This window comes from Pectinophora gossypiella, chromosome 11 (genome assembly GCF_024362695.1).
Source record: "Pectinophora gossypiella chromosome 11, ilPecGoss1.1, whole genome shotgun sequence".
In the NCBI taxonomy this organism is placed as follows: Eukaryota; Metazoa; Arthropoda; class Insecta; order Lepidoptera; family Gelechiidae; genus Pectinophora; species Pectinophora gossypiella.
Window position 1 is genome coordinate 38,763 of NC_065414.1, and position 13,061 is coordinate 51,823.

At 46.4% G+C, this 13,061-nt stretch overlaps 1 protein-coding gene across 1 annotated transcript; it reads left to right on the forward strand.

Annotated features, from left to right (window-relative positions):
• The first annotated feature begins 746 nt into the window (after positions 1-746).
• LOC126370779 (obscurin-like) lies at positions 747-3,198 on the forward strand. Its single transcript, XM_050015803.1, has 5 exons — positions 747-827; positions 1,874-2,081; positions 2,346-2,563; positions 2,670-2,817; positions 2,978-3,198. Exons 1-5 carry the CDS (start codon positions 747-749, stop codon positions 3,106-3,108), a joined length of 786 nt encoding a protein of 261 aa, XP_049871760.1. The 3' UTR covers positions 3,109-3,198.
• The last annotated feature ends 9,863 nt before the right edge of the window (positions 3,199-13,061 follow it).

Below are 13,061 nucleotides of genomic sequence, written 5' to 3' on the forward strand. Positions count from 1 at the left end.
GGTGGCGCCACGTGGGCCTGTGTACGGCGCGTGACGTCACGCTCATTGATGTGGGTGTCGGTTGGTTCCAGGCAGCGTGGTCAGCGCGGGTGACAGTGCGCAGGCGTCGGTGGTGTTTGCGCCGCGACAGGTGACGAAGGTGCGCGGGGTGCTCGGTCAAAGTGTCACCCTGCAATGTCACGTGCTGCGATTGGGAGATAAGACCGTAAGCATCCCCTTCGAACCTGTATTGGTCTAAGTTTCTCATCATTATTAATTAAATTTAAGACTCACGCTTTTGTCGGTGTAGCATTCTCCATTTTTTTTATCAAAGACCAATTCTTTGGCTTCTTTATAACACACGACGTTCGAATTCTCTTTATTAGTTCTAAGCTCTTCTTAGTCTTCCTAAATTCGTCGTGTACCCACGTTTTATATGTAACGAGTCATCTTCGTATTTATTCTCATTGCGGTTTCAATGCCAATAATACTCGAGTGGTTATGGTTATTATTATAGCAACATCCTCCGCAGTTGTATGTTCAGAGTCCTTGAAATGTTCTTGTACTAACGGTGTTTGTATAGAAATTATACGTGGTTCAATACTACACCGGGAAGCTTCCAGATCAAAAAATACAAAATATCCATTTTGTTAAAGTTCGATGTGGCATGTGATGTGGCCGAAATATCATACGGATGAATCAACGCATGGGAAATAACCGACACATAATAGGTTGAGGCCGCGAATATTTGTATTGGAACGCGCGATATGCCGGTGACGCGGCGCGGGCGCTCGGGCGGGACGCTGCTGGCAGCGAGCGGTGGCTGGGTGACGTCACCAGGGGAGGAGGTACAAGTGTCCACCTGACAGTGATCGTGAACAATTCCGGCGATGCGGGTCGTCGACTGGCTCCCGATATAGCGGCACGCGCACTACGCTTCCCGGAAGCTGTGCTCACTGCCAAATAATAGTAAAATTTAGCGACCCGGCCGCGCGTGCCGTACGCTGTCCTTCCTCGCTAATCTAGATCGTAAGTTATCGGTTAAACAACTGGAGTGGGTGCTAATGCTTCTCAGCTGCTATAATAATACTTTTGTTTAGGAATTAGAGCAGTTTAATGTGACATTTATTTAGTCCCAACGAGGGCCAGCCCATCGTCATCTATTTTTATGTTTGGAACCGGAGCCAGAAGTGGGTGAGGTGAGCGTGGCGGTGGCGACACCGCGGCGGCGCGCGCGCAGTGCCCGGGCTATTTGTAAATATCGATAAATGTGAAAGGTATATGGCCTATTTTTCTTGTCTAATCCATATATTATGATTGAAAAAACACGTTCACCTTTATATAAATGTATATCACCGTTCCAACGCCCAACTTAGCTTTTCAGCGTAACAAAACACACACACGCTGTGTATTGGGGGATAAGTATTGGTATTACGTTATGATATGACTGAAAAGGGATGTATAAAATATAAATTTGGCCGTTGGTCGTAAATTATATTGTATATTTTCAGTAAGTAGCTATAGCATGTCGCACGTATATTGCGAGCGACGTCTTACACCCGATAGAGTTCTATCTTTTTATTGACCTTCATCAAGTGCCATGATAAGTATTTACGTTCAATAAATTGTTCTAATTCCCATCTCGCGCATAGAATAGAATAGAATAGAAAAAGTTTATTATAAAAGGACGCCACATACAAAAAAAAAAGACAACAACATCATATCTTTCCACTAAAACAATTACAAAAAAGCAGGATGTTTGTCGAAATGATCATAAGGTGGTGGTGGACGTCCTGATAAAAGGGCCTCACTCAGCACAAGTCGCGGCATGATATGGTGGCAGCGTGCTGCGACTACTATGATGTTAGTGCAGATAATTGGCGCGTGTGTGCAGGTGTCGTGGGTGCGGTCGAGCGACCTGCAGATCCTGGTGCACGGCGGCGCGGTGTTCACGGCGGACGGCCGCGTGTCCGTGCCGGCGCTGGCGCCGCGCCTGCACGGGCTGACCATCGCGCGGCTGCGGGCCGCCGACGCCGGCCGCTACGAGTGCCAGCTCAACACCGAGCCCAAGTCCAACCTCTTCTTCGACCTCACCGTGCTCGGTGAGTGCGGTCACACACGAAGCCCAAAGTTCCTACCGGTTACACCGACTTAGGGCGGCACAGATCATGGAAAGTTCCATACACTCGTAGCGTCCATCCAAAGTAGATTATCTAACCGCGTGCGGTTCAACACAACAAAGCAGCTTAGGCGACGAACAAGTTTGTACCATTCTCCAGTTTAAGATGGTTTAAGTTGACTCGACTCATGCGTGGATTCGCATAACGATGCAGAAGCTTCTAACTTGCAACATTTGACGCTTTCAGACGAAGCGGAGGCGGCGGTGGAGACCACGACGGAGGCGGCGTGGGAGCCCGCGGAGGCGGCGGTAGCGCTGTGGGCGCTGGGCGGCGGCGACGTGTGGGCGGCGCGGGGCGCGGCGGCGCTGCTGGCGTGCGCGGCCACGCGGGCGGGGCCGGCGCCGCCGCGGGCGCCGCCGCTCGACATCCGCTGGCTGCGCGGCGGGCAGCCGCTCGTGCTGCAGGTGCGCTGCGCCGTGGGCCGAGTTGGCTAACCGGTCATTCCAGCCAGTCTGTTATCTACGTAAGTTGTAGTTGTACACAGTAGTGACCACGTGCGCTCGCTCGCAGGACGGGGACTCGATGGAGCGGTCCGTGGAGCGGGCGCGCGCGACGTCCCGGCTGCGGCTGGCGGCGCCGCGGCCGCGGGACGAGGGCGAGTACACCTGCGTGGCCGCCGGCCACCGCGCCACGCTGCGGCTGCATCTTCGCGACGAAGGTAGCTTTCGATAATCATTGGTTTAGACCTGTGCTAGCGAGAGGCATGCGTTCTACCAGCTGGGCTACCACGGCCAGAAGCAGGCGTGGCAGCCCAGATGCGGGATGATGCTATGTTATTATTCTTATATTCAAACTGAATAAAATATGTTGATTTTTAGAAAATATGGGAGAGATGGAGGCGATGCAGCGCGACCAGTCCGCGGGCGGCGGCGCAGGCGCGGCGCGGCCGGCGTGGGCCGCGGCGCTCGCTGCTGTCATGCTGCCGAGGGTCGCCCTCGTGGCCCTTTGATACCCCTGAACCCCGCTCTTACGTTCTGTATATTTTGCTACTGTAAATATTGTACATATTCATCCTATTAATATATAGTTATTTAATTAATCAATGATGTACTAAATACCGACGTTATCGTATGTAGTGTTTTTCTCTAATAAATCATCAGCATGGCGCGTGGCACTATGTCGCCGGATATACCGCGCCGGAATAAGCGCGCTATTAGCGGCGCAACTATTAGCGAGATTGTTTGTTTAGAGTGCGACGCAAATAGCGCGTCGCGTGCCGCGCGGGGCCGCGCTGCCGAGCCGCGCGGAGCGGCGGCGGACGCCCAAGTGTGTCGCGCCGTACTCCACTCGTGGCTCGCGCCGTTTATTATCGCTGGCAAGGAATACAAAAGCTCTCCGCTCTCAATGTGTTATTCTTAGTCAGAATTATACAAATATCCGCGGCGCCAATCAAAACAGTTCAAAATATTTAATTCAAAGTTCCATGTTCCCTTTAATGATGGATGTATGTATATTATACTCACATAGGAAACCGATTGATCCCCTGATGACAGCCCATCTATCGTAGGATCTAATTATCTATATTACCTACTTACGTAATCTTCTATCGTGTAGGTTGTGAGGTGGAGTACCAACCTCATCAACCCTGGTGTTAGGGTTACTATGAAGCCGCCAAAGGCCCCTGACATGGCTCATGTAACGACTACTTACGTAATTAGGAATACAATTTCGGGCTGTGAATTGCTACCTCCTGCCTACCGCGGTATAGACTGCGGGTGTGTATGTTTTTCTGGTTACCTGTTGAGTACGGCAGTGAGAGTTTATGGAAGGATAGCTACCTGATTGCTGGTATTTGCTAGCCATCATCTTAAATTACCAGCTATGATATATTCTGCGCAATGATACCTTCAACTGTCGGTAGCTTTTCTTATATTTCTTAGCACGCCATCTATGAATGACAGGCAGAACTGAGTGTACGATGGACATGTTTGCAACTCTTCGTTAGTCATAGCTGTGGCACCAATGTCTGTGGTGCTCCTATTAACTTATAGATGGCGCCCTTCAAACATCCTGAAATGTCGTTTCAGTATTGAAAAATGTGCCGTTGTATTTATCATCCCGATCATGTCGTGGAAGTGCACCCGAGGGGCCACGTCCTCATTGTCGTGATGCAGTGACTGCAGGCTGCTGTCTGGGGGACGGTCACGGGGCTGCAGTAGCAAGTGTGTTAGTAAGTTGACTTCTGAAACTTCGTAGGTATAAATTTGCGATACTGTTGTACTTACGTAAGACTATCTCAAACAATAAGTGAGTAACAACTTCTCCGATACCGATGTACCTAGTTATAATGACCCCGCCGACGTGGTCGACGCTTTCCGTCCATCAGTGTTATTGCTATTGACTTACTCCGGGCCGCTTCCCGAAAACATAATCCTCCCAGACTATGCCCTAAGTTCGCTGTACTCCTGGGCACCCACAGCGCTCCCCGAAAGTTCGGTCAGGCAAAAATCTGCAATAAGCGACTTTAAAATGTAGGTACTTAGATAAATATTAATCTGTACACATGCATCTAAGTATATGACTTATAGGTACAACACAAGTCATCCCTAAAGTATTCCCCTAGTTTTATTTTACTTGTCGTCGAATGAAATAAATGCACATAAACTGTAAAAGCGCTGAATTGCGAAACCAGTCACGGCGCGAAATCACCGCGCAACTTTGTTACAAGCACTACTTCGAGCAGACAGGGTTACATTGTTGATGATAATATTATGTCGTACACATGCAGTAGATGTGACTGCTTTAAGAACAGAGATACACTCAAAGACGTTGATGCATTAATTACCTAGGGCCACAGGTACCACGTCAACAATGACGCAGACTGATTTGAAAAGTAAGTTAGGTAACATTATATGTATATATTTTTTTAATAGTACAATCATTATGCAACCTAAATTTATATTCCTGATACATAATTAATGAATCTGTTTTCTTTGTAAACATATCTGAGGAAGACGCATGGCGCTGGCGGGGTGTTTACATATGCTGGAGTGCCGGCAGCATTATATCGCATACGTAGCCGTGGGAATGGTAGTTTTTACCGCCCTGCAGTGGTCGGAGCGCGGACCAACTTTTATTGCTCGCAGTATTTATGGCCGTCACCTGTCCTCGCTTGCTCGCTCCCGCGCCAGCGCCCGCGTCGCTTGTCGCACCGCATACCTATATATTGTATTCTGCGCTCGCAAACTCTTGTGACGCCCGCCTCCGCCCCGCTCGCCGCTCGATAAGCTTGTTATGTGAGCTTTGAACACTAAACAAGCTTAGCAACTTATTTGACGTGACGTGGAAAATTTATAGTGGCCAACTCTATCGAGATCGCGGAAGTAATAAATGATCAAAAAGTATTTTATTTCTTATTTCCAGTGAAATATTCGAGAGAGCTTAACCAACTTGAGTATTTCCTACCTGTGTGTAATCTGAAGAATGGTGGTCAGTACCTACCTAAGTGTAAAAATTGACAAGAAGTTACCTACATAACTATTGTTATTAATATGTAATTTGGAATAGCGAGTGATTTGTACCAAATAATGAGGGTCGTAATTGCAGTGCGACGGTGCGGCGGGGGTGCAGGGTGACGCCTCGGGGGCACCGACGCGTGCCATCCGTGCCGCAGAGTGCGCGACTGCGCGACGAGACAGTACGATACACTGGAAGAGGTTTTCAACCTGACATTAAATTTTATCATATTCCCAAGTTTATAGGTACTTTTGTGTTTAGTTGTGTGTTAATCATTATACCTACCTAAGTAAGTTCAGGTGACTACCAAGTATAAGTGAGCGCGAAGATTTGATGTGGAGGGGTCTGGTTGATATTCGTTTGAATCAGAATAGATGTAACCAGATAAGAAAGTGATTCGTAAGTCGTTTTTAGTGGTATCTACGCGCAGCACGTATGGCAGCTAGCGGTAATGAGGCGACATTACGTACCGGCGGCGGCTGATTCGCGGATGATGACGTCATCAGGGCCCTCCTCGCACTACTCGCACAGCTGCGTTGGAAATTACGCCATTACTGCCCTGAGACGTTTAAGTAGAATAGAATTGGAGAGGTTTGTGGTGTGTAGCGCACTGATAGCTGCTATTAATGGCGGCACATTACCGCCGGCGTGCGGCGCAAGATGTTACGAGCCTTTGACAGCGGAGATACAAAGAGTGTGGCGAGTGGAGCCACCGGACACGGGACACCGGGAGGGCTGACTGCGGCCGCTGTGTTCATTAGTGTGTCCAATGCCGACCTCTAATTGGAAGATACCTCGTGGACAAATGATCGGTGCCGCAGCGCCGACGCCGGCGGAACATTCGCCTCTCGAGATAACGCCACAAAGCGTCGCCGCGATACCAATTATTTAAATCACACCAAATAACACTAATTACGTTATTAACAAGGACGATACCTTAACGGCGAGCATTGTCCTCGCCTGAGTGAACGGAGGAGGTAACTGGCGGCCCGATGTGACGTAACGTTAATTAATATTGATGTGCCGATGAGTGCGGAGTGCGCTTCATTACGCGCACTCTTACATATTAATTAACTGAACGCGACGCTTACAGCGTAGTCCTGAGGCTTTCGGTATTACCGATTGTTTCAAGTTGTAATGTATGGGGACCCCATTCGTCTTCGTCGTCCCATTTTTGCACTATCTTAGAGAAATGCATTTGTTCTCATTCATTTAATTCATTGGCGAAATTGTGCATAAGTGCACGCCGTCAGGGGTGTACAGAACAATCCAGGGTAAAAAAACCTGCCGCGCACTTTAGCCGAAGCCAAAGCAGAAATTAGTAATGTGTTATTTTCTGTGTAAGTATATTATTTTTTTTTATGTGCAATAAAGAATATTTGATTGATTGATTGAAATTCACGTAAATGAAGTATGACTATCGACTTACTATCACTAGTTCGACAGTCATACAAATGGGAAAAATTCCAAACTAATGAATCGAATTAGTGAGAACAAACGGGAAAATGCAGGCATACATAGAGGACAGATTTCATTTTATATACTATTTATTAGAAAACTGATGGATTGGATGATTTATGATATTTTTATTTTTTTAAAACAAACTACACCAATCCAGAGCGCGCTTTTGTTCAGGTATTAAGAGTAGAATGTTGCTGAAGTAGGCAGGTACGTTATTTTAGATTGTCCCATCAGACTCGATGACCCGTGCAAATTGGAAAAGTAATTCAGGAATACGGCAGATGATAAGAATCAAGGACTCCCGAATTAATTTCTCCAAAAAGGATTAATATTAATTTATGAGGAAAATTATCTATCTTCGGTTGTGCAAACTCGGGGCTCATTATTCGCAGCAAACAGATTGATCTTGTGATCTACACAAAAAATTAAGTTGCCTGTATCACCAAATGTTTCCACACCACCGCTGCCACTCACAACTAATAGGCGACACAAGTTGTTTCACAATCCTACAAAGCAAACTCCGTTCGGTAAGTATAGGTAAGGATAGGATAATGATGTCATTATGCAACAACACTCCTCCTTACTGTTCTGTTCTTGCGAAGTTGACTCCGTTAGTGATCCCAATAGGTACTTTACTGCTAATTCAATACGCAGCAGGTAAGCCCGGGCGTTGATTCACACAGGCGGCAGTAGAGAGCGTGAACGGATTGCGAACTTATATTGAGTTTGTTTCAGGTCGATTGCCCGGCGTGCGGGACGCCACTCGGGTACATCAGCATCCAATCGGAAGCGCGTGGCGCTCAACTCCATGCAACAATCGCGGGCAAATGACGCGTGACGTCAGCACGCCGCCACGTGCGGGCCCGCACCACTCTGATAATATGCCCTTTATATTGTGCAGCGATACTCATGATGAAATTATGCTACAGATTTTCAACGTAACTATGTATTGTAATGTTATGTTAACAATGCGGAAGTAAAAGACCCGTTTCCAGCAAACATAGCAATTTTTGCAACATCCACAGTAACATTATGTCCGGACAAGCAGTGAATATCATCCGGCAAGTCTACAAAAAAATAACATAAATATAGCTGTAAGGTGCATACATTACTATATAAAGAGAGTGAGTACCTCGTGCTGTGCTGCCCTATGGCAGCACTGCAGGCGTTGTATCTTCAGAGATGCCTCCAGTGGCGTCAGTCCTAGTCGGTGCAGGCGCATCGGAGCGCATGCGCCGGTGAACAATGTGCGACCTCGTAACTCACCAGGCCGGGCTCGTATCTCAAACAATTTATTTAGGGCCGCGTCTTACTCAAATTTAAAATTATCATTTGATTCCGCTGTATTGTTCGCGGTGAGCGAAAAATAACCGGAGGAGATACGCCGGAAGACAAATGTGAAGTGGCTTTGTTTGTGGCGAAATATCATAAAAATATAAGACGATAAAGTGGCGTGATTTATACCGCCGCCGCCGCCACCGCCGGCCCCGGCGGCACGGCTCTACCTACAGTACAGCTGGCGGCAAGACACGGCAGCCACCACTTGGAATATCTCAAGCTATCACGGGAATGAATCACTTTTTGTTGTTTCTCAAGCCTAGAATTAATCGAGTTTGTGAATTAAATTTTAAGCTATTTGTATATTATATCAGCGGCTAGGGTCTGTGTGAAGATGTTAGTTATTGAAATAGGTTGACCCATCGCTGAAAGGAGGTAACGTTTATATATGAGTTTCTTACTCATATAAAAATATCAAAGGGATGATATTTTTATGAATTTAAGTACTGTGGCGTAAAATTTGCAAAATGGATGAGGTTCGAGGAACATTACAGAGCTAACAATATGAAGGAACACAAACGCACTCACCGCCCCCCGCGCCCCGCAATCACATATTGTGTGAACCAATCACATTAGCAAACCTACCGCTACTAGCGGAAGCGTTAATGATGGTTCTCCAATCAGTTGCATAAATTCGTGTAGATTCTAACTTTGTCTTTGTTTGTTTGTTATGGTGGCTCGCAGTTCCTGGTCGACAAGACGCACCCAATTCCTAAACCTAGGATACCTAGGATAGGTTTTGTTAGAATTCGGTGCGTGCAGCGAGCGAGCGTGCTGTGGGTCCGGCTGTCACCGCCGTGTGCCCGGCCGCCGCGCGCCGTGTGCCCCAACACCATCAGCCGCGATTGCCTGCCAATTAGCACGAGCGAGACGGCGCGGCTCATCATCCCTCGACCGTAACGTATAACAACTTCACAAAATGGGGATAAAACAATTTTCTCGGCAAAAATTCATTTCGCGGACTTTCATTATGCGCCGGGATTGAATTAAGTTTTTTAATGAAATTAAACTACGAAGCTATACAATCTGGTAAACAACTGCGATCCCGCTCGTCGGCAATTCATTTCGCAAATTCTAAGACGGCCCGCCCGGCCCGCCGCCGCCCGCCCGCCCGCGCTCACAGCCGAAATGAATTTCTATTGCGCCCTGTTTCGTGCTGTGGTTTTGGCAAATAACAAAGTAAGTAAGTAAACATTGTACACGAGGGTAGCAGGAGTGCGGCACATCAACATGTTTTATTAGGTACGTCGTGTCTTATAGGGAAGTCAAGGAATTGGCCTTTGATAGACTGGAATGGAAAATGCTACACTGACAAGAGCGTGGCTCTTAAATTGATGATGATGGTATTAGTAATTATACTAAGTTATTGTAAGAACTTTTCATTTTCATACATGTAATATACACTAGACTTATGAAGTTGTGATAAAAGCGTTTAAGGAATCGTGGGAGTAATATCAGGTCAGGTGAATGTGATAGGTGTGTGTAGGTCGGTGCAGGCGCAAGCACGCGCACATTACGGAAGCCACGAAGTCGACGGGCGGCGGATAGATGCCGCTCATCGCCTGTGAATATCCGATGAGGCCCAACGAGTAATTCGTATGCATGGAATATCCGCGTAATTTGCGAGCTCATTGCGCGGATCAAGGTGGGATTTAAAAAGGCGCTGGAATTACCGGGAATAGGAAAAATTCGCTCCCCCGCGCCCCGCCCTCTCTAATGCAAATCCCCGCGCCGCGCCGCCGCTCATTACTAGCCGCTCTGTTACCGCCGCGCTAGGATCGCCAGCCATCGTGTTTATTGCTTCCATTCCTCCTCTTACCAGCACCTTACTGAGCTTCCACTCTGATTAAGGGTAATAAGGCGACGGAGTGATGTTGGTAATTTTATCATAGAGATAAAGAGAGGGAATCAGGGCTTACATTATACTTTTTAGGGCAAGCGGTAAGAATAGAATATTAACAGTTTGTAACACTAAGTATCACAAATTTGAGTGTTTTATGTACTTAATTAAGATAAGTACATTGTATGGATGTCATTAGTTCTATCTGTGTATAAAAATGCTAATACACGATAACGACAAGGTATGAACAAGCATTTTGATGCTCGTTGGATGTCTTTTACATGACTGTTGCATTTTGCATTATTCTTACTGAACCGTTCATTTCCGTAATTATTTTTTATAAATAAGTATTCAGATAGTTCAACTCAGTTGTGCGCGCGGCCCTATGTGTGCGTGGGCTTGTAAATATACAACTTGAACTAATCTATCCGAATGTAGCATTAAGAAAAACGTCATTGTGGAAAGGAGTCTCCTTTCTCTTTCAATTTACCTCGCTCGTGCCCGTAGTGGTCAGTAGAAGCACAGTAAATATAAGCGTAGCGGGGAATGTTCACACGCAGCCTTTTCAGAGAAAGTAAAATAACCCGATATTGTAATGTTAATGTGTGTATATTTTAATGTTGTAAATGTATATGTTTGTCGTAGATTTTACCTAAATAAACTTTTTTATTATTATTATTTATAGGTACTTAGGTGCGTTGGAGGCACGCGCGGGGAGAGACGCGTCGCCGGCGACACTTGACGCCGCTAATGTCGCATCGCAAGCGCGTTACATGACACCATACATCAGCGGTTGGCAATAAAACCACGCTGGCCCGCCCGCCAGGATTATATATAAAATGACAAGATATAGTCAACGTAGAAGCCACATAATATGTAAAGAAACTGCTAGAGTTCTTGTGGCATTGTAAATTATTCGTAATAAATTGCGTATGGGTACTCTTACTTACCACTTATATTATATCACTTATAAAACGCGCAAATTAAATCCTTCCGACGCTCGGTAGTGTGATGTCACCTGAACGTGTGGGTGTATGAGTGGGACGCAGCATAATAATAAGTATACATATATATCCTGCAGAGGTACTTACGCAGGCAATTTATAGTAAATAATAAAAATGTTTCTAAGTCCCTATTGACAAAGTTGAACGCCGTATCCACTGGATACGAGTATGTCTATGTATCTGTTTTGCTAAGGAGAGGTTTTATAAGTCGCCGCTGGCGAGATGGGAACATAAAATGTTAATTTAGAATTCCAAGTAATTATATGAAATTGATGTTTGAGTGAGTCGCAGGGGCGCGGGCCGCGGGCCGCGGGATGCGGGGGGGGGGGGGGGGGGCTATGTAATTCATTAGGGCTGCTCGTAAAGCTTAGCGCAACGAATAAAGTGATTTATTAACTTTTTTATTTTGCGCCGGCCTAAGGAACGAACTTAATTTATGTTTGTTCCTCCGTAATTGAAAACCAGTATCTGCTCCCTGCAAACACGGCGCCTTTCATTATAATACCAACAACACTGGACTTATTGTTTCTTTTACAAATATTTTTTTAGAGGGAACATTCAGCGTCCGCTTGTAATTAGCAGAAATTTTAATCCTTGTGTCATATGTCGTCCGATGAGACAGTAGGCATAATCCATGATGCTCTCGAGTGCCAGTGTCCAAGTGGGCGGCACTCCCCAACAGGTGACCGGTCGCCAGTCGTACAACATGCCAGCGGCCACAAGAGCTGGACCGCATCGCGCGTCGCTGCGACTCGCGACAAATAAAATTAAACCGACTGCGGATGACGCCACTCAAGATAATCCTTACAAGGGTAACGAGGAGCTCGCGCAGTGATTGTGGACTTTGTATCTGTGGTTATAGAGGTGAAGGAGAGTACATGGTGTCGGTGTGAGTGAGTTAACAAGTAGCGCCTGCAGCGAGACTAAATCCGCAACGGACACCGCGTCCGGTCCGGGCGCCGTCCGGTCACGGTCAGGGCCGGATCTGTTTGCCCAGACAAATCTTAATTATGTTCAGTTCGCAATATATGTAAGAATATGTTTGTATTTTGTTGACTTTAGTATGACGGAAAGTTTGTAGCAAGTAAAAAAATAAAGAGTTTTGAAGAAGGTGATAGAAGCTGCGGCATAATAATTCAGTAAATACTCGAAAAATCCTCCAATCATTACCATCTACCGGAGCTGTTAAGTATTTGTTCACCTCTATTAATTTAACGTTTGTCCCGTGATCATGGCCTTGCAACAGTGTTGAAATATCGGGAGTCTCATATTCCTGATAATAACGCGATAAGAACCCGGTATTATGTGTTTTAATTTGACTTATGGTTTCTTGGACTATATGTTTTTCACAAATATTCACAATCATTGGTTCATTAGATCTTTGAAACTATTAAGGGCGAATAAAAATTAGATCTGAATAGAATTATATTCTCTAAACGCATAGATCCTTGATTTCTGACTATTGGACAGTTCACGTCTACATACCCAATTGGTTTAGTCACAGGTGTAAATCCATCACGAGGTGAACTGGATACTCGTAACTACGCCTTACCGGACTTTCTGTTGGTCTAACGTGATAGATGGTGGGCCGTATCACCATGCTACTGAAGCGTTAGATGATGAGAGTCACATAATTGCTTTGTGTATGCGAGGTGTACGTGGCGGTGCGGGCGCGGGGGTGCAGCCGTCACCGTGTTCAGAGCGACAATGCAAATGCATTGTAGTTGGTCACCGCGCGGAAACAATTACCACCGGCGGCCCGGGCTGCGCGCGGCCCCCGGTACACTACCCGCTACTAGCTCG

Bases quoted from the DNA above. Each gene is read 5' to 3' on its own strand.
- LOC126370779 (XM_050015803.1), top strand. From the start codon at position 747: ATGCCGGTGACGCGGCGCGGGCGCTCGGGCGGGACGCTGCTGGCAGCG. The intron at 2,082-2,345 runs GTGAGTGCGGTC...TGACGCTTTCAG, and splicing joins CTTCGACCTCACCGTGCTCG to ACGAAGCGGAGGCGGCGGTG. The intron at 2,564-2,669 runs GTGCGCTGCGCC...GCTCGCTCGCAG, and splicing joins GGCAGCCGCTCGTGCTGCAG to GACGGGGACTCGATGGAGCG.